Here is a 22,186-nt window from a genome sequence, read left to right as displayed (position 1 = left end):
ACTCTTCAAAAAAATCGAAGTGGAGGGAAAACTACCTAATTCATTCTATGAAGCCAACACCACCCTCATACCAAAACCAGGCAAAGATATTACAAAAAAAGAAAACTACAGACCAATCTCTCTAATGAATACAGATGCAAAAATCCTCAATAAAATTCTAGCAAATCGTATCCAACAACACATTAAAAGAATTATACATCATGACCAAGTAGGATTCATCCCAGGTATGCAAGGATGGTTCAACATAAGAAAATCAATTAATGTAATACACCATATCAACAAATCAAAGCAGAAAAATCACATGATCATCTCAATTGATGCAGAGAAGGCATTCGACAAGATTCAACATCCTTTCCTGTTGAAAACACTTCAAAAGATAGGAATACAAGGGAACTTCCTTAAAATGATAGAGGGAATATATGAAAAACCCACAGCTAATATCATCCTCAATGGGGAAAAATTGAAAACTTTCCCCCTAAGATCAGGAACAAGACAAGGATGTCCACTATCACCACTATTATTCAACATTGTGTTGGAGGTTCTAGCCAGAGCAATTAGACAAGAAAAAGAAATACAAGGCATCAAAATTGGAAAGGAAGAAGTAAAACTATCACTGTTTGCAGACGATATGATACTATACGTCGAAAACCCGGAAAAATCCACAACAAAACTACTAGAGCTAATAAATGAGTACAGCAAAGTAGCAGGTTACAAGATCAACATTCAAAAATCTGTAGCATTTCTATACACTAGTAATGAACAAGCTGAGGGGGAAATCAAGAAACGAATCCCATTTACAATTGCAACTAAAAGAATAAAATACCTAGGAATAAATTTAACTAAAGAGACAAAAAACCTATATAAAGAAAACTGCAAAAAACTGCTAAAAGAAATCACAGAAGACCTAAATAGATGGAAGAGCATACCGTGTTCATGGATTGGAAGACTAAATATAGTTAAGATGTCAATCCTACCTAAATTGATTTACAGATTCAATGCAATACCAATCAAAATCCCAACAACTTATTTTTCAGAAATAGAAAAACCAATAAGCAAATTTATCTGGAAGGGCAGGGTGCCCCGAATTGCTAAAAACATCTTGAGGAAAAAAAACGAAGCTGGAGGTCTCGCGCTGCCTGACTTTAAGGCATATTATGAAGCCACAGTGGTCAAAACAGCATGGTATTGGCATAAAGATAGATATATCGACCAATGGAATCGAATAGAGTGCTCAGATATAGACCCTCTCATCTATGGACATTTGATCTTTGATAAGGCAGTCAAGCCAACTCACCTGGGACAGAGCAGTCTCTTCAATAAATGGTGCCTAGAGAACTGGATATCCATATGCAAAAGAATGAAAGAAGACCCATCTCTCACACCCTATACAAAAGTTAACTCAAAATGGATCAAAGATCTAAACGTTAGGTCTAAGACCATAAAACAGTTAGAGGAAAATGTTGGGAGATATCTTATGGATCTTACAACTGGAGGCGGTTTTATGGACCTTAAACCTAAAGCAAGAGCACTGAAGAAGGAAATAAATAAATGGGAACTCCTCAAAATTAAACACTTTTGTGCATCAAAGAACTTCATCAAGAAAGTAGAAAGACAGCCTTCACAATGGGAGACAATATTTGGAAATGATATATCAGATAAAGGTCTAGTATCCAGAATTTATAAAGAGATTATTCATCTCAACAACAAAAAGACAGCCAACCCAATTACAAAATGGGAAAAAGACTTGAACAGACACCTCTCAGAAGAGGAAATACGGATGGCCAAGAGGCACATGAAGAGATGCTCAATGTCCCTGGCCATTAGAGAAATGCAAATCAAAACCACAATGAGATATCATCTCACACCCACCAGAATGGCCATTATCAACAAAACAGAAAATGACAAGTGCTGGAGAGGATGCGGAGAAAGAGGCACACTTATCCACTGTTGGTGGGAATGTCAAAGGGTGCAACCACTGTGGAAGGCAGTTTGGCGGTTCCTCAAAAAGCTGAATATAGAATTGCCATACGACCCAGCAATACCATTGCTAGGTATCTACTCAAAGGACTTAAGGGCAAAGACACAAACGGACATTTGCACACCAATGTTTATAGCAGCGTTATTTACAATTGCAAAGAGATGGAAACAGCCAAAATCTCCATCAACAGAAGAGTGGCTAAACAAACTGTGGTATATACATACGATGGAATATTATGCAGCTTTAAGACAAGATAAACTTATGAACCATGTAATAACATGGATGGACCTAGAGAATATTATGCTGAGTGAATCCAGCCAAAAACTAAAGGACAAATACTGTATGGTCCCACTGATGTGAACGGACATTCAAGAATAAACTTGAAATATGTCATTGGTAACAGAGTTCAGCAGGAGTTAGAAACAGGGTAAGACAATGGGTAATTGAAGCTGAAGGGATACAGACTGTGCAACAGGACTAGATACAAAAACTCAAAAATGGACAGCACAATAATACCTAATTGTAAAGTAATCATGTTAAAACACTGAATGAAGCTGCATCTGAGCTATAGGTTTTTGTTTTGTTTTGTTTTGATTTTACTATTATTACTTTTATTTTTTTCTCTATATTAACATTCTATATCTTTTTCGGTTATGTTGCTAGTTCTTCTAAACCAATGCAAATGTACTAAGAAATGATGATCATGCATCTATGTGATGATGTTAAGAATTAATGATTGCATGTGTAGAATGGTATGATCTCTAAATGTTGGGTTAATTTCTTTTTTTCCGTTAATTAAAAAAAAAAAAAAAAAAGAGAAGGGATAATTGGAGATGAAGGGATACAGACTGTACAACGGGACTGGATATAAAAACTCAGAAATGGACAGCACAATACTACCCAATTGTAATGCAATTATGTTAAAACACTGAATGAAGCTGCATGTGAGGTATAGGTTTTTTGTTTTTGTTTTTCTTGTTTTTTTTTCTTTCTATTATTGTTTTAATTCTTATTCTGTTGTCTTTTTATTTCTTTTTCTAAATCGATGCAAATGTACTAAGAAATGATGAATATGCAACTATGTGATGTTATTAAGAATTACTGATTGTACATGTAGATTGGAATGATTTCTAATTGTTTTGTTAATTCTTTTTTTAATTAATAAAAATAAAAAAATAAAAAAATAAGATGCACATGATTTTCACCACCGGAACCAATTTTGCCTCAGTTCTCTTTCGTTGATTGGATACAACCACACTATTCTCATTAAACATTTTCTCTTCATGGGCATCTGATGTTTGGCTCATAATATTTATACTGGCTTACTTTTGGAGATTTTTGCAAGTTCCAAATATTTTGAGCTTTAAGAGAAAAGCTGTTAGTCAAGTTAATATTATGCCAAATCCTGTCATGTTTTACACTTTGAAAATGAAAATCAGTCTAGCTCTGCAGGGGGGCTGGGGGCAGTGATAGGTCTGGATCTACGTTCTACCTCCCTTGTCCCTGGACATTAGATTCCATAGTCACACTGCTGGGTGTGTGTGATGGACAGTCAAGTCATTTCTAATCTGGGTGAGATCGCTGCAGTGGGTACAGGAGCCAGACAACCTGGCTGTGTAGCCTCGTTCTGTATCGGCTGTGGTGTTGGGCAGCCTCTCTGCTTTGGTTTCCTTCTCTGTACAGTGTGGAGGATGACAGCAGTACATACCTCCCAAGGCTGTGTGAGGAAGCAACCATATAAGCCTCCTGGAGAGTGCCTGTCCCACAGCAAGGGCCCAGAAGTTGGCCATGCCTGAAAAGATAATGCAGTGAAGTGACAGAGAACAAACAACCCCAGCTCTAGCACATGTGTTCCAGTTGTTTAACCTGTGTGCCTCGAGTTCTCACCTGTGAAATGGGGATAATAACAGTATCTATCACATAGCGTTAGAGGATTGGATACTCGTAAAGTTTAAAGCATTATCTGGTAACCAAGAGGTGATCCGTAAGCATTAGTTACTATTGTCATCATTATTATTTTCAGCACCACCACCACCAAAAATAAATTTAGAAAATGTGGTCATGATTACTGATTAAAATGTCCCCTTCCTTATAAGCTGTTTGTGGCAGTGAGCATACATTCTTAATTGTCTTGAATGGTTCTCCCAGGAAAAATCTTGATTTTTGATTTGGAAGCTGTTAGTAGATTCTAAGGACTGCAATACCAGCTGGCTTATTTTCCTTATTAATTATTCAATAAACTGCATTGACGTAAACTCACAAAAGGATAGCACAAACAGCATCTCATTCTCAAGAATGCAGTTTTAAAGGATTCAAAATTTGAAATTTCTTTTAAAAAATTTCTTTAGTCAAGAACTTTGTTTCTTTCCCCAAACATAAGTGTAGTGGCATAACAGGAGTCCATTATGTGAGAAAAGTGTGTATCTTCGTTATTGAATCCCAAACCATGATAAATTAAGAGGATATTTGGCTTTAGCCTCCTCCAGATAATAGAATAGAAAAATAGTTTATGCTGATGCCATCAGGCAGATAAAAGAGAACAAAATAGCGGAAAGCGTTAGGTCCAATTTTTAATGTCTTATTTTGAAAAGTTCATGAAAAGTTTAATTAGGTTTTATTTCTGTTTTCATATCTTGCCTATATAGAAGATCCGTGTGTGTTCGTAAGAAATTGTCTTTTTCTACACAGGTAACCTTTGGTAGGGTAAAGTTTAAACTCTGTAAGATACTGCAGTATTTTACAGGAGGTAAATTATACCAGCTCCTCAGAAGCATCCTAGAATTTTCTTTCCCATCTCTACATGTAAGGCAACAAAAATCCATGCACTAAATATTTACAAAGTGGTTTTAAGGTATGTTGACAAAATTTCAGAAAATTTTTGAAGACAGCCTGTTAATACTTTGTGGCATTAGCTGAACAAGCAACGTTAGAAATAATAATATTGCTCAGGCAGTCTTTACAAAGAGAAGAAAGAGAGGGGAAAGGGACCAGAAATTAATTGTATTAATGGAAATCTTAGATTCTCTTTCACTAAAAAAAAGTGAACCCAAATGGAAATATTTGCCTGACACCTTAGAATTGGTGTTCCTACAACTTCTTTTTTTCTTTTCTTTTTTTTAAAAATTTTGTTTTAGCATATGGAATAAAAATAAATAATGGAAACAAATGTTAAAATAAATTTAGTTTGAAATGCTAATGATCAGTGAAAGGGAGGGGTAAGGGATATGGTATGTATAAATTTTTTTTCTGTTTTCGTTTTATTTCTTTTTCTGAATAGATGCAAATGTTCGAAGAAATGATCATGATGATGAATATGCAACTATGTGATGATATTGTGAATTACTGATTGTATATGTAGAACAGAATGATCAAAATAGGAATGTTTGCATTTGTTAGGTGTTTTTTAGTATTTAAAAAAATAAAATAAAATATATTTTATTAAAAATTGTGTTTTAGAGAAGTTATAGTTTTAAAGAAAAATCATGCATAAAATACAGAATTCCCATATACCACCCTATTATTAACACCTTGCATTAGTTTGGGGCATCTGTTACAATTCATAAAAGAACACTTTTCTAATGTACTGTTAACTATAGTCCATTGTTTCCAAGAGGGTTCACTGTATATGTTGTACAGTCCAATGTATTTTTTAAACTTTTATTCTAGTAACATATATACAACCTAAAATTTCCCCCTTTTAACCATATTCACATATGTAATTGAATGCTGTTAATTGCATTCACAATGTTGTGCTTCTTGAAGTTATAATTGAGTTGAATTAAAATTATACTATATCTTGTTTTATAAACATTTTAGCCCTGTTTATACGTTTCTGGGTTTTTTTGGTTTACTGTCAGAAAAACTTTTCTGACAATTCTGTTAAACCTTCTTGGGGCTGTGCTCTAATAATTAGGCCATTCCAATTGACAAACAGATGGAAGGACCTCATTCTTCTAACAAGAAAAGACACAAAAAACAGGTGATGTGTGGTTCCTTGTGCTGTGGGCATCACTGTTTGCTAAAAGTTCCTTCAGCTTGCTTAGCACATGCTAATAATTGCAGACCACACTTCCACAGTCCCCTGTCATGCTCTGATCCCATCACTCACATTCTCACGCTTAAAATAAATTTCACTGCTTTGTGTGCCCTTCATTTTGTCATCATCCCATTGTTTCGCACCATCAGCTGAAACCTGTGGCAAGTGTTTCACTGATAAAGAGATCATGCTAGAGACTCTGAAACACAGTAAGTACCCTTGCTATACAAAGCACATATCTAAGCATTTATCTAAAGAGTTTGAATTCCAAACAAAGTGTAATAATAGACTCAATTCATAAAGTTTATAATTATATCAAAATCATCTCTTTTGAGCTTCCTTAATTGAAGCAAATCTGTGATAATCTTTATAAGCTGTGTCCATTTTTCTTTTTCTTTTTTGTCTGAATTTAGGCTGTAAAAACAGAACCAGAGAAGAAGCCACCATCAACTAAAGTAAGTGATTTAAGTCTACTAGTGAGTTGTTTGAGATTCTTCATAAGGATAAGCAATCCTCCCACATTGATGCTACTGAATGACAAAAGAACTTGTCAGCTAATTTAGTTAATTTTGGATTATTCTTTTTAATATGATTGTCCAGTGGATCTTATAAACCATTGCAGCATTAAACCTTTGCTTGATTTATTTATTTGATTAAAATGAATGTATAATATTTTACAGATAAAAACTATTTCAGAAGGCATTTTCTTCATATCTAGGTTTTTGTTGGAAGTGAAGTCGTTTTTTAAATAAATGAAGCAAAAAGGACAAAGGAGAAAGGACAAAAGATAATAAGGAGGCTATCCAAATGCTTTAAAGATAAGACAGAAATAATCTGTCCTCTGAATATAGCATGTAGTCAGCCTTAAAAGAGGAGAGTCTCTCCTCAGGGGCTGGCTGGCTGCCTGACAGCTTTATCTGACGGTAGAGCTACTTTTCAGCCACTTGAGAAGCACTGACTTTCCCTTGGGAGTAGCTTCCCGTGGCTTCCGGAATCATGGTGGTTCCAGCTGAGAGCCGTTCCTGTTTATGCACAGACGTGGGCCCAGCGTTTTCACAGATGAAAAAAAAAAAAACCTTTATTTTTCCAAGCACTTCAGCGAATGCTTAGACAGCACCAGAGGAAATGTGTGCTTCTCACTGAAGTACCATAAGGGCCAGTCAGGGTGAGGTCACAGGGGTCAAAGCTGGTGAGCCTTGTCTGATTTTAGATGAGGCACTCTGATGGCCCTGGGGTTGGTGACTGCCAAGTATTCTCTGGAGTGAAGAATTCTGCAGCCACACAGAAGTTGCTTTCTCCACATTTAAAAGCCTTGGTTGTCTCCTAAATCTGAAGGGAATTGAGTTTCTTATGCTAATGATCTTCTCTGCTTATATCATTAAATCGAAAAAAAAAAAAAAAGGAACAGTGTTCTTCTGCTCCTATGAAGGGAGATACTTAAGAAATAAATTCCCAAGCTAGAATCCCCTCTCATTAAACTCAGTGGTTAGAGTGGTTATTTGACTTCTCTGCACAGATTGTCTGCACAAAATGTGAAAAATAACCAGTAATTTAGAGATACATATATATTTGTACCCAGGTGAAATACTGAATTCTAGATGAATTACTGAATTTTTCATTATTCTTCTAATAATTGTCACTATCAGAGACTATTGGTGGGATTACTAGTGGCAGATAGCACATGTCTTCTGTGATTCCAAAGAAGAGGACCTCTATGCCCGAGAAAGGCAGATGATTTAATTGGGATTTTGTTTTTGAGTCTACTCCAGATCTGAAAAGAGTAGACTCCAAAGTAATTGTGTTTTTATCTCTTAAAATTGACAGCCATCCGTGGTGCCTGAGGGGAAAAGCCAAGAAGAAAAGCCAAAGGAACACGCAGAGGTAAATGATTATCATTAGGACTTGATATTATAGAATGAAGACTCTTTTTGGCAGGGGGCACGACTCATATTTTGTTTCATTATTCAAGACTAATTCCAACAAAAAATTGGCTGGTATTTGCTTATTGGCTAAAATGACACCATCATGTGACAATAGCAGGGTTTATAATTTACTCAGCCCTCAAACTTTTGTTGATTCTTGCTGAAGTTTTTGCATTGCTTCAAATTTTGTACCTAAAATGAAATTGTATTAAAACGTTTATGTCATACATTCAAATTCACACAAATCAAAGCCACATAAAATACAACTGTTATGAACAGTTTCTGCTCTTTAGAGTAGAAGCCTCAGGATTGTGTTTAAAGTTACCATTTCATTGACAGTGTTTCATACGTGCATGTGTGTATGTGTGTGTTTGTTTATGTGGTATGTCTGCTTGCAGCCAAAAAGCCTGCCCAAGCCTGTGTCAGATACAGGGAAAAAACATGCTTCTAAAGAAAAAGCAGTTTCCAGAACAAGTGAGCAGCTGACAACAGAGAAATCAGCAGAACCAAAGGTAAATAAAGCAGGTGGATATGAAAACACTAACATTAGCTAGGTAAGAAGATATGCTCCCCCATTCTGTGTAATTGTAATTATGAGACTACATTGAGTATATTGTGTGCCATAACGGTTTGGTGCCGTTTTCTGAAATTGGTTTTGGAAATAGCCTTGTGGAACTCAGAACTTGTAGAAAACCTGACAAGACAGCAGATAGGTCTAAGGGGTGGATTAGCCAGGTTTCTCCCACTCTCCAGAAATAGCCAGCCATGACTGCAAGGCTGCAGGCTTTAGTGTCTCACAGAGAGAAAGCTTTGAATAGGAGCTGCCTCCTCGACTCCTCTATACATGACTGATGGAAACACAAGTGCCCTGAACCATCTGCTGATTTTACTGGAAGTCTTAAAGTTTTTAGAGTTTTGTTGTAGAATCAGAAATAGATTCTGTATTCCATAGCTAATGGTGGTCAACTTCTAGAAGAAGAAACTATTAGAAGAAAGTCTTCATTGAGAGCTCTTGAAAGAGCAGAACTAGGTCTGCTTAACAATATACTTTGTATCAGAGATTACAAATTGTACCACACCAGTTAAATGCAGTCATATGTGTATTTTGTTTGACTTACAGTGTTTTTAAAATCGTTTCAAATCACATGCCAACAATTAAAGCCCAGACATTTGACATAAAGTTCAAATTTCTAACTTCTCTTAAAAATCAGAATTTCATGGCAACAGTGCGCTCACCTTGCAGAAATTGACCAGGACATTTACACCTGTTTTATGTGTTCCAGTTTGTCACAGGTCCTACCTGGCCTGCTTCACCTATTTGCATTAATTACCTGCATGGACTCTGAAGACCCTTGAGTCCAACTCTAGATGGCAACTAACATTGCACCCTGTACAGCAGGAGCAGTAAACATTCCTTTATAATTATGCCTATAAGGGTTAACTGGTAGATGTTAGTGACATTTAAAACTCATGGTTTCAAAAAACAGTCATTCAGAGATCCTTAGTCCTATCAACCTTTTATCCCCACCTTAGACTAAATCACAGGACAAGATTTCTACTGGTGGAGAGAGTATTGCCGCAGCTGTGCCTGCAGCATCTGGTAAACCAGATGACAAGGTGAGCACAGATAAGCAGACGTAATGTGAATGTGGGCCTCTATGCCTAGCACCTCTTGTATTAGAAACATGTGTTCCATGAAGACCCTTTCCACCTGTGCTTATATGCAGTCTGGCTCTCATTATCTATTTAGAGTTCCAGTGCTACTGTAACTTATCATTTGGTCATCACTGCTTATGTATGAAATTTTGTGAAGAGGAGCATGCATTTAAGGGATGCAGAGTGAGCAAGATACCAAAAATGATTTAAACTTTCATCTGTTCCATAAAATACATATTAAGCATCTTCCTGTATAAGGCCTGGGACCAGTACCAAGAATATAAAAATGCTAGTTGACCCAGATTCTGCCTTCAAAGATGTGCAATCTGGGTTTGAAATAACGCAAATGAAATTGCTGTGAGCATTTGGGTAAGCTTTACTCTCAGCTTTCACCATGGATACCAGCTGTCTTGGTACAAATAAAACATGAACAAAGTCATGACATCTACATCGATTTATATGGGAGGTTTTCAGATGAGACATGACAAGCCCTCTCAGGAGAGTACTTGTGCAACTGCTGGCTGATTATAGGCACGTTCTCTCTAGATCCCTTGAAGAGCCCAGGAATGTAAGACAAGAAGTAGTCTGTCATTTCAACTCATAGCAATACAGAGCTGGTAATAAGTTTGGAGAGCATGTCTCCCTAGAAATATTGGTACTTATTTCTCTTGAAGCCATAAGCAAGCAATTGAAACAATTAGCTGGTATAAGAAAGGAATTGAAAATAGAAAAAAGCTCTATGTATTTCTATTCCTGCTTCTCAAAATGGGAAAAGTATTCCCTTGCAGGCTAGGTGGTAGGGAAAGTCTTATTAGGAGAAAAGGTTGACACATCTCTATGAAACATCAATTTTTCTCAGATTTTGGGAGGAAAGGCACATTATTTTTATCCAAACTAATACAGATGTCCTGTGGAGTAAAGGCAAGTTTTGCATAAACTTTTTAATTAAAAACACTAAAATTTTTCTTGCAGTAGACCACTTACTCATTTGCTACCTTGAGACCTCCCTGCCTTAGGGATACAGATTACTTTCTTTTGCTAATGAGGGTACTTAGACAAGATGGATTGAAAAAATGGATAGATTTTAGGCACAGAATAAGATCTATTGTAACAGATTTAAAACTTTAATCAAAATTTGAAATTATACGCTAGCTATGAATTAGCCAGTACTATCCATGCAAACCAAATATTAAAATTGTGAGAGACTTATATGGAATTCTGTTTTGCATTGATTTATGCTGGAACTTGTGGCAAATCATTTCACTTTTCTTTGCCTCTGATTCTTCTACTATAAAGCAGGGTGTTCATATCTGCCTTTATTTTTTTAGCCTAGGTATGCATCAAACACTGTCGTGACTTCTTCAGGACTCATTAGCTGCAGGCTGGCTTGTCTAGAGGTGGGAAGAAGACAGATTATCTGGGACTGTATTCAAAGCAGACTAAGAAAGGCCCCCACCAGGAGCTGTTGGGGGGGTGGGGAGAGGGGCATGGGGGGATTCTGTCCAGTCTGGGAAATCAGCAAGGGCATGAAGGCAGTGGGTCCGATTTTACTTAGGCACTGAAGGACAGTTAGGATCGCAGATGTGCAGATGCACCAAGGTGAAAGCATAGAAGTTTTGTTCTGGGTAAAAGGGTATTCCAGTGTGGGTGAAGCCCTGGGGAGGGGAGTGATGGGGCTATAAGACCAGGAAGACTGCTGGTGAGTTTGCACATGTGGGGAGACAGCTGGCGGTGGGTAACCACTGAAGGTTAGAGAACAGGTGGAGCCACGTTCACAAGGATGAGGGCAGCAGTGCGTAGCTGACACGACATAGAGAGGATGGGAAGGTGAAAGCTTGGTCAGAGTCTGTTTCAGTAGTCTTAGAGAGTCATCAGTCAGCCTAAATGAGAGCTGTGATAGAGTAAGAAAGTGGGGAGAGAGACAAGAGGCATTCCAGAGGCAAAATGTTCTGGTTTTAAGAAATTATTGGCTGAAGCAGGCAAAGATGAAATTAAATCTAAAATAAGCCTGGGGCTCCTGCGTCTGATTGACTGAGGAGGTGAATGACCTAACGGTGAGGCCAGCAGGCCACCCTGGGTGTAAAATTTAAGGAGGAATTCACTCACTATCATGTTTGTGCTATGCAGGGTCAGCACCTGAGAGTGAGTGCCTCCTTAACTAGTCACCTCACTTGCCTCACCTAGTCCCTAGACCCCAGCCACTGCTGATTCGTGGACAGAAGTCAAAAGAGAAATTGGTCAGGGGGGAAAAGGGGATGGGTCTAATTTTGGACACTCTGAATGTAAGTGTTTTAGTTGTCCAAAGAAAGACAGTATCAAAGCAGTTAGAATGTTGTCCTCAGACACAGAAGAGATGTGGGGGGGGGGGGGGTGGGTGGGGGGGGGGGGGGGTGGGTGGGGGGGGGCACGGAAGGGAAGGGAAAAACAATATGAATGAATAGCTGCTTAAGGTGGTGGGTGAACCATGCGAGTGGATTCCTTTGCCCAGATTCAGGATCAAACCCTGGGGGCCCACACAGTACTTTTTAAATAACTTTTGCAGCAGTCTCTTATTCAGCACTTAAATATATAGCAAGTACTCACAGAGAGCTTAGCATGTGCCAAACATTGTTTTTCACATATTACGTATATTAGCTTTTCTAGTCCTTTCAACCCCTTGTGGGAGATACGGTCATTATCCCAGTTTCACACACGAGGAAACTGAGGTATAGAAAGAGAAGTGACTTCCAGTCTCCCACAGCCAGTGGTTTCACAGCTGGAGCACACACCCAGGCATTCGGGCTCCAGAGCCTGTGCTATTCACCTCTGAATTCTGCCACCCAGAATTCAGATTCCTTTCCATGAGGCATGGTTCCCTATTGTCTGAAGCCAACAGTTTCATCCATTTTGTTCCTGCCTGGCCCTAAAGGTGTTGTTCTGTTGGACTTAGGGGCGATTTTGTGCAGGGAAGAAACTTGCTCAGTTCGTGTGGTCGGGGGCAGAGATGCCAGAGGTGGCAGAGAAGGAAGTCGCAATAAAACCAGGACAGTGCTAAGCAGTGGCTCTGCACTCGTGTCAGGAGAGGGTGCTCCCAGGATCAAACTTCAGTGAAGATTATGTCTGAGGAAGCCAAGGAAATTGCAGATTGAAAAGTTATTGCTAGAGCAACTCAAGCAATGGTGGAAGGGAAACTTATTTAAGGGAAATGAATGAGGGGATGCCAGAGTAAGGGGTGTAGGACTCATGATGTGTGGGACAAAGACCCCAGAGAGCAACAGCTAGAAGTGGTGGCAGCTTATAGAGAGGCAACCAAGAACAGTGAAGAAAGAGGTCATTCTGGATTCAGATCTTCATTCTGACTCTTACTGTGTAATCTGGAGAAGTTACTTAACCTCTCTGAGCCTTGCTTTCCCTCCACATCGCTAAATAGGATTAATATTATTTAAGCTGTTCTGAAAGTGTTTACAAAACATTCAGCACAGTGTCTGATCTGGAGAAGATGTTCAGTACATGATCAATGCTAGTGTTATTATAATGAGTTCCTGTTTAAATATGTAACATTACTGAATTTTATGAAATTATGTCAGAAATAATTTTTGTGTCTTTCTAATCCCCCACCAGAAAAAAGAAAAGAAATCACTAACACCAGCTGTACCAGTTGAGTCCAAATCAAGTAAACTATCTGAAAAGGTATGAAGAGAGCAGTGCATTCCCTTAGAAGATATTAATTCATCTTCTCATTGTTTATTGTAATCTGATTTCTTGTGGGCAAAGAATATGAGGGGGGTAACTTAAAGGATCCTTTTAAATGAATCTTTGTTTCAAGCTAATATGACTGCGTTGACAGTGTCAATGGATTAAAAACAGTTTTCTCACATGCAAGATGTAACATTTTATAGTATAACCGAGTGTTTTGAAAACTCCACTTACATCCCATGGAGGTTACATTTCAGTTTCTCTCCTGCAAATATGCCTTCTTTAACCAGAGGTATCACTAAAGAATGCCAAGCACATCTTTATTCTGAAATTCCTAAAAGAATCAGTCTAAAGCTGATAGGCCACAAATTCTGTTGCACGCTGTGATGCCAAGGTGAGTCCTAAAATTGTAGTTGGAATATGATAGTTGCAAAGCACATTTTAAATGATCATTTTTAATTTCATTTAAATAGAGAAGGGTCTTTCCCCTCGATCAATGGTTGCCCCTTTCCATGCAGGTGGTTGACACTAGTCATTCTTAAAATAGGATAAGAGGCTCTCCACCACTCATTACAGTGATTTAAACACATACCAATAGAGTAGATTGTCATTTCTTGCAATTTAACATCCCTTTCTGTTTTGTAAATATCTTCCAGCAAGACAGTGAACAAAGCACAAATGAATGAAGGGGTGTAGGGCAAACCGTTTTTGAAATAGATTCTTCTTGGAAAAGGTGCTATGTAAAGATTTTGCTTGGCTTCTTTTAAAATAAATCTGGAAAGCTATTCATAAGCAATAAACACCAAGTATTTCTCCTATTGCTTATTATAACATGGTCATAATTCTTTGAATTTTGCTTTTAGTCCTCTTTTCTTTTTAACTGTCAATACATTAGTCTGACAACTTTAATGAACTCATAGCTTTGTTAGTGCCTTTACATTTAATTGAAATTGTGATTCTTGCCTAAATGTTGTTTCTTTACCTTTCCATCCTAGAATTTGTACTTTAAGATTTTTAGGGACCAGAACTTAATTATTTTTGATATTTGAAGAACTGTTAGTATTTGCTGTTTTACATATGAAATGGTTTATTTTGTAGTTAAAAACCGAAAGGAAATTTGTAAAATGAATTATATTTAAACATCTGCTCTCTTTGTTTTCCAGTCAGACCAGGATGCGGCTTTGGATGACTTAATAGACACTTTGGGAGAACCTGAAGAAACCGAGCAGGATAATACAGCATACACTGGACCAGAAGTTTCAGTATGTGATCACGTTATCTGAAACAGTCATACTTAATGAGTAGAAGAGTAAATAAGCCCATGAATGCAAGAGTATACTAATGTTCTGTCACTTGGATAGAAACAGGATGATGTCAGCATCAATAATAGCTGCTAAAATTTAGTGTTGAGGATAGGAATGGTTTATCCCATGGTAGCTATTCCTTTTACCTTGATTCAGCAAACTTATTGTCTGTGCCAAGATTGCCACTAGGATATAGTCTACAGATTCACAAAGATTTATTTTTGTCCTTGAAATATAAATCCAATGACTTGAACTTGTTTTGATTTCCATATAATTACCACCCTTACTATATCTCTATTCCTAACAAGAAAATTATATGTTCCTTGATATTTAAAAAAAAGGCAAGCCATAGACTATATTATAAATTAGTGATTTTCCAACAGACATAACTAAAGACTCCTTTTCAGAATTTACAAGAAAACAATAGCAACAGAAAGGAAACTGAATAGAAAAATAGGAGAAAACTATTGGCCAATAAACAAATACAATGATAGTCTCTATGGTAATTAGGAAAATATTAAATCATGGAGAGATACCACTTCACACTTATCAGATTGGCCTAAGTGTAAAAGTGTGACAACTCGCCTACAGCTTGTCACTAGTGTAGATGTGTATAGAATTCAACCAACAATTCCATATCTAGAGTGATTCCCTGAGAGAGCCATCTTCATGTGTACAAGTAGTTGAACCAGTGAAACATTTGGAAGCAATTTTCGTCATCGGTAGGAGACAGGATAATAATATAATGGCATATTTTATAGTAGTTAAAATGGATTACTCTTATGTCAACATGGACATATCATTAAAAAGTAATTTGAATAAAAACAGAGCACAATATATAGAGTATGACGCCATTTAAACAACCCTTGAAATATGTGAAATAATGCTGTAATTTGTTTACGGATAACTGTATGTGTAATAATTGTTTTAATATATGTTCAACTTTAAGTGGATGGATGTGATGAACTTCAAATTCGTTGGTGGCCACCTCTGGGTAACAAGAAAGGGGAACTAATTGGAAAGGACTAAAAAGCATCCCCTCTCCCTGTGATTTTTTTCCTTAGAAATTACATGAGAAGTAACAGATCTAATAGAGTTGGTTTAGGGTTATAAAGAAATTCATTCTTTTATTAGGTATTCTTTTGCATACCTTGGGAATGTTAGATAATTAAAACATTTTAAAACCAAATGTTATTGATATAACATATTACAGTATTTTTAATATTTTCAAACATATAGTTAAGCCGGTTATATATGGAAAAGTAAGTCAATGTAGAATTTGAGAGTTGTTTAATGTATTGCTACTTAATGACTTATATTTCTTCTCATTAGTTTCATAAATTAATAATGGTAAAATGTTAAAATGCTTTGGTTTCAGAATATGCATATAAGATTCTCAACGAATTCATTACACAATGTCCTTATGTGTGTGATTTTTATTCCAGGATCCAATGAGTTCCACCTACATAGAAGAATTGGGCAAAAGAGAAGTCACAATTCCTCCAAAATATAGGGAACTTCTGGCTGTAAGTTAATTACTTACTTTTATCTCACTGTTTACTTTTTTTGTAATACAGTATTTTATCAAATCAATGTCCTCACAGTTTTTTGAATTTAGAAAATATAATGGGGCATGTGAAATTTTTCTTATTAAGAAGCTCACTGAATAATAGGTTTTGCCTATATAAGGATTAATTTTGATAAGTAAGTGGTTTCTCAACATCATCAAATTAATATTTGTTTCAGAAAAAAGAAGGGATCACAGGGCCTCCTGCAGACTCTTTGGTGAGTTTACATAAGTGTCTTCTAAGTTCTGAATTAACATTTTTTATGTCTTTGGATGGAGGAGTAAGGCTTTAATTGTGTATTTTGGGGTGATGACTAAAATAATCTCTTAATCAGATGAAGTCTCCTTGGGTTAAGGGAAAAGGGGTGAGGGTGATAGGTATCTGAGTATCTGATAGTTTCATATGTAATTTTGTGAGTGGGACAAATAATGGAGCAAAGAAACTATTGGTTTAAAATGCTGATAAAAATAGAATGATAATATCCTAACATGTAATGTTTTTAGAAGACGGGAAGAGGAAAATAATATTTGAGGGCCCACTTCCTTCCAGATGTAGGCTTTTGGTTGAGTTATTTCATCACCATAAACTCATTTGGTAGTAAAGAAGTTGCAGAAGTATATTCTTCCTTGCTGAGTTTAAAATCTGCTCCTTCACTTGGATGGTTTCCAAATGTTACCCATCACTGTGCCTGTTTCTTTAGAAACCCATGGGGCCCGAGGATGCTATAGATGCCTTGTCATCCGACTTCACCTGCAGTTCTCCTACCACTGGTGAAAAGAAAATTGAAAAAGAGGTACTGTTTTCAGTAGTAGAGAAAACACGTTAGAATCACCCCTGGCTTTTAAAAAACAACTTTTTAGTTCTGATTTTGACAATTTAAATTTCTCTGTAAATTTGATCTTTTGCATTTTGATTTTTCAGGAGTCTTCAGGAGAGGTTTTAAAAGCTCAGTCAGCTGGGGTAATCAGAAGTACTGCTCCACCCCATGAGAAGAAAAGAAAAGTGGAAGAGGTATAAATAATTGCTTATATGAAAATAGCCACAGTCCACCTGACAGCAGTTGCTTTTCTGAGCATCAGCTAGTTTATTGGGGATAATCCCAACAATGCACTATCCATGATGAGGGGCATCCTTTCTCTCTCAGGTCTGTGCAGAATCATGAAACCGATACATGTTGTATGACTATCTCCAGGCAGGCTCGTATTTCTCTACAAATACTTAAGAATGATTTTTGCCCAGTCTATTGATGGCAAAACAAGACTGGCTCACTATTACAATACACGGGACAGGAAACAAGAGAAATTGGCACTCTTGTGATGTTAAGTCTTCAGCCTGGAGTTGCTAAGGGGGCCTAAAGAACTTAGAGCCCTGTGAATCACCAAAGGGATATAGTTGTAGCTGCTTCTGTGCACCTCTGTTAACCACAATAAACCGTGAATGAATTCTCACGAATCCTGAAAGGTGATCCTGTCACTGTTGGACTGGAAAAAACATGTCCCATTTGGAAACAGTCAAGATGATACCAAGGAACAGTCTCTGTCAGAGCCTCTGCCTCTCCCCTGCTGGGGTGGACAGTTTATTTTTATCTGGCAGGCTGAGGGAACAGTGGTGAGACCACACCCTGCAGTGGGGGTTCCTACAACCACCAGCCATTGTGCCCTCCGAGAAGGAAGCTGGGCCCCTTCACCTTCCCCTGCGTGCTCAGTTCAGGGCAGGAGTATCAGAAGGCATTTTTAAGGAAGCATTTTTAGAACTAGAAAAACGGAAGTAAACGCTTATGGCTTAAAGCTTTTATTTTGAGAAAATTATTGTATAATAATAAAACAATTGTATTAATTCTAGCTGGTTAATTAGAGATTAAAGTGTGCCCGTGGGAGCACAATTATTATAGAAACAAGTCTTGGCTCTAAGTTGTACTCACTGGTAAGTTCTTTTTTGCTCTTTTTCAAGTAAAATCTTACTGCTACTCCACCATTCATCTTATATATTTAAAGTGTTTATTTCACAAAGAACTAAATGGATTATTCAGACTGAGAAAATGTTCTCTTAATTAATGTGAAGATGTTTCATTTTAACAGGACACGATGAGCGATCAAGCCCTCGATGCCCTTTCCGCCTCTCTGGGCCCCCGGCAGCCGGATCCCGAGCCAGACATGAGCTCTGTGAAGGAGGTCGATGAGGTATTGTACTTGGAGTTAATATACAAAGTGCTTTAGTCTGCACGTTGCAAAACTAAATGCATTCTGCATGTTTAAAATGATTGCACAACTTTTATTGGAGATGAAAATGAACTACTCTTCATTCTGCCTGACTTTTGGAGTCTAGTTAATATCAGTATTTATTGTTGGGTAGTGAGCATCCAGAAAAAAATATTTGAGTCTTGGCCTGGTATAACATCCAGAATTGTACTACTTAAAATGAACACCAATCTCTTCTGCCAAAGCTTAGACGGCTCATGACTGAACAAGATAACACAGTGGTGAGTGACCTGGTAAGAAATAGTGAGGTTTGCCTGCTCTTAGAGAAATTGGAAATTTATATTTTCAGAAGGGTTCTGACTGCTTTTGTTTTTGAGAAAGGATATGGAGGTAGATGGAGTGGGGAGGGTCTTTCTTTTGTGACTGTGGGGAAAGATGTTGAAATAGTTGTCTCATATTAGAATAAAATCAAGTAAAAATTGTTCTGTAGCTCGAGCTCTTACATAATTAGATTATATGTTTTGGTGAATATTTATCCTGCCCTGCTTCAAGAATTTAACAAGCCTCTGAGCCCAAGCAAGCTTGTATGTGGTGTAGAATAGTTTTAATGTTAAATTGCAATGTTTGTAGGATTTTGAAACTCAGTCCCCTGGGCGAAGTGGGGATTGGAAGGAGAGAGTAGCTCGCTGCCCTGGGGACATTTCCTTCCTGGGAAATGGAAGCACAGATAGGTTTTCCTCCTGAACCCACCCCGTCAGCTCAGCCCTGGTGTCACAATGCTCTGTCTCCCTGACTCCCAGCCACTGACCCTGAGTCTGGGACAGTCCCATCCCAATTGGTCCAAAATGGGCCAATTTCTATCTTCAGCTTTCTTTGAGGGCTCACCATGGTATGATAAACTTTGTGAAGGTGAACGCAAGGGAGCAGGAGAAGCAGTCCTTGTCCTCCAGGACCAAGTAATGTATTGGGAAGAAAAGAAACTTTTATTAAAACGTGATGTTAAGTGTACTTGGCTTGGAGTAGCCAAATGGAGGTGATGTGGTCTCAAGGAATGGGAAGTTTTAGCAAAACCCTGGGAGCACTCAGGAAACCAAGTTAAGCTCTAGTTCCACCACCAGAGGGCGCTTTTACCTCAGACTCTTTACAGATAACTAGAGTGATTTAACAAGACAATAAAAATGTGGGGGGGAGGGATAAAGAATCCTACAGGAGATGAAATCTGTTAAGTAGATATAGGAGAGTGACATAAAAGAACTTTTAAAGCAGTTTGAGGAGCGGGATGCATATAAATATATTAAATTTCCTCCAGAAAACCTCAGAGCAGCAATAAATCCCTCAAATCCAACAAAAAGAACTCTTCCACTCTTACTATTAGTAGTTTTCCATTTTTTTCTAAAATCATGTACAAAGTATAAATATTTCCAAAGAAGATCCACCAGTTCTCTGGATTGTTAATATCTGACGGTGAGTTTGCTACGACCTGGATGGTCTGGCGTTGTGATAAGGCTGATGCATTCTACAGGAGTCTGCCACCACGTGCGCCAAGCTCGTCCTCCACGTAGCATGTCTTGTCCTGACCCTCACTTTCTTCTCCATTTTCATCAGGCAAAAGCGAAAGAAGAAAAACTAAAGAAGTGTGGCGAGGATGATGAAACTGTCCCAGCTGAGTACAGATTAAAACCAGCCACGGTAAATTCTTAACCGGAGTGCATGGCGGCACCCGGGCTTGCCTTCTGTCAAGTGTCAATGAGTTCACACCCTCAGTACGAGGGATATGTCTGTCCCAGGTCAGATGCAAACTCCGAGGACCCCGAGCCCTTTCGTCTCCACCCATCATGCTTAGACTCCTTAGGGATGGCTTGTCCCTGCCTGACATTCTGGGTAGCAAACACATGGTTCCTAAAATTCCCACAAGTTCAAGTGTTTCAGCTATCTACAATGCTAGGCATAGAGCCTTCATAGTAGAAGGAACTGTGTCAGAATAATTTTTTCTCTGACTGTACCTTAGATCTTCTAAGTGGCAGATATAAATGTGTAACTATTACCAACATCCTCAGTTAAGGTAGTTTTGTTGTTTCTGGTTTGAGGTGAGGATGGTAGAATAACTCCTGTAATTATATTTGTAAGTTATCTTAGAAATAATGCGTATAAATACATGATGGGAAATAGTTGTGATTCTTATGTATGAAATCACGACTTCTTCTATATGAAAAGTTTCTCATTTTCAGAAATATTCTAATTTGTGAAATCCCACATCCAAAAAACTAACAGTACTATAGGGATGATATCTACCCCTCTGCTCTCTGGAGTCTTTTTTCTTTTTTTAATCTTTTATTGATGTAGTTTTATCTTTCTTGCCAAAGAACTATTTTCTTATTCTTTTTGCCTGGCCAATGGATGGAAAGATGTTTTTTTCAGTAGCATTTAGAAAAAAGTAAGTAAATGTGCATCACATTGGTAAAATTTTTTTCTCTAAAATTTTGCCAACAGTACATTTAATTCTTTTTATAAGCTAAGCAGCAAAAACATCTTTTGGGGGGATATGCCATCAGTTTGATTTTTACAGCCCAACTCCTCATTTCTGATGCTTTGTAAAAAGTGAATCTGGAACACAAATTCCCTCAAAATATTAGGGAAAAAAATCAATTCTCCTCTCATTTACAGGAATTTCCAAAAAACCAGACTTAGTCGGCCAAAAAAATAGAAAGAGAAAGTATTTATTTCATTTTCAGTGAATTTTCAATTTCATTTTACAGGATAAAGATGGAAAACCCCTATTGCCAGAGCCTGAGGAAAAATCACAGGTTAGGAAATAAATGTTATCTAATACTTAAAAAACAATAGAAATGTAAAGTATACATTGAGGTTTTTTTGAAAGGCCAGGCTTCACTGTGGAAATGCACTTGGCACATTTGTATGAAGGAGCAGTAGATCTGCTGACAGTAACACTTGGCTACTTTTCATACGTTTTAGTGATTATTTTCTCCATGTATTATTATTATTTTTTTTTATTAATTAAAAAAAGAATTAACAAAACAATTAGAAATCATTCCAATCTACATGTACAATCAGTAATTCTTAATAACATCACATAGTTGCATATTCATCATTTCTTAGTACATTTGCATCGATTTAGAAAAAGAAATAAAAAGCCAACAGAATAAGAATTAAAACAATAATAGAAAGAAAAAAAAACAAAAAAAACAAAAACAAAAAACCTATACCTCACATGCAGCTTCATTCAGTGTTTTAACATAATTGCATTACAATTGGGTAGTATTGTGCTGTCCATTTCTGAGTTTTTATATCCAGTCCCGTTGTACAGTCTGTATCCCTTCATCTCCAATTATCCCTTCTCTTTTTTTTTTTTTTTTAATTAACGGAAAAAAAGAAATTAACCCAACATTTAGAGATCATACCATTCTACACATGCAATCATTAATTCTTAACATCATCACATAGATGCATGATCATCATTTCTTAGTACATTTGCATTGGTTTAGAAGAACTAGCAACATAACCGAAAAAGATATAGAATGTTAATATAGAGAAAAAAATAAAAGTAATAATAGTAAAATCAAAACAAAACAAAACAAAAACCTATAGCTCAGATGCAGCTTCATTCAGTGTTTTAACATGATTACTTTACAATTAGGTATTATTGTGCTGTCCATGTTTGAGTTTTTGTATCTAGTCCTGTTGCACAGTCTGTATCCCTTCAGCTTCAATTACCCATTGTCTTACCCTGTTTCTAACTCCTGCTGAACTCTGTTACCAATGACATATTTCAAGTTTATTCTCGAATGTCCGTTCACATCAGTGGGACCATACAGTATTTGTCCTTTAGTT

At 37.2% G+C, this 22,186-nt stretch overlaps 1 protein-coding gene across 16 annotated transcripts in view; it reads left to right on the top strand.

Moving 5' to 3' along the window:
• CAST (calpastatin) overlaps positions 1 to 22,186 on the top strand; it is a 130,082-nt gene that overhangs the window by 81,629 nt on the left and 26,267 nt on the right. For 8 of the 16 annotated variants that reach the window (XM_077139090.1, XM_077139096.1, XM_077139091.1 and 5 more), the window contains 14 exons: positions 5,892 to 5,957; positions 6,428 to 6,469; positions 7,839 to 7,895; positions 8,335 to 8,448; positions 9,470 to 9,553; positions 13,193 to 13,261; positions 14,431 to 14,529; positions 16,017 to 16,097; positions 16,318 to 16,356; positions 16,840 to 16,932; positions 17,061 to 17,150; positions 18,218 to 18,319; positions 19,943 to 20,026; positions 21,094 to 21,141. In XM_077139090.1, coding sequence (XP_076995205.1) covers positions 5,892 to 5,957; positions 6,428 to 6,469; positions 7,839 to 7,895; positions 8,335 to 8,448; positions 9,470 to 9,553; positions 13,193 to 13,261; positions 14,431 to 14,529; positions 16,017 to 16,097; positions 16,318 to 16,356; positions 16,840 to 16,932; positions 17,061 to 17,150; positions 18,218 to 18,319; positions 19,943 to 20,026; positions 21,094 to 21,141 — 1,068 coding nt within the window. The remainder of the gene's footprint in view (positions 1 to 5,891; positions 5,958 to 6,427; positions 6,470 to 7,838; positions 7,896 to 8,334; positions 8,449 to 9,469; positions 9,554 to 13,192; positions 13,262 to 14,430; positions 14,530 to 16,016; positions 16,098 to 16,317; positions 16,357 to 16,839; positions 16,933 to 17,060; positions 17,151 to 18,217; positions 18,320 to 19,942; positions 20,027 to 21,093; positions 21,142 to 22,186) is intronic. The other 8 variants (XM_077139098.1, XM_077139100.1, XM_077139102.1 and 5 more) reach the window with 3 other exon arrangements.

Source organism: Tamandua tetradactyla, chromosome 21 (assembly GCF_023851605.1).
Source record: "Tamandua tetradactyla isolate mTamTet1 chromosome 21, mTamTet1.pri, whole genome shotgun sequence".
In the NCBI taxonomy this organism is placed as follows: domain Eukaryota; kingdom Metazoa; phylum Chordata; class Mammalia; order Pilosa; family Myrmecophagidae; genus Tamandua; species Tamandua tetradactyla.
The sequence above is the reverse complement of the archived record's forward strand: the minus strand, read 5'-3'. Positions and strand labels throughout refer to the sequence as shown.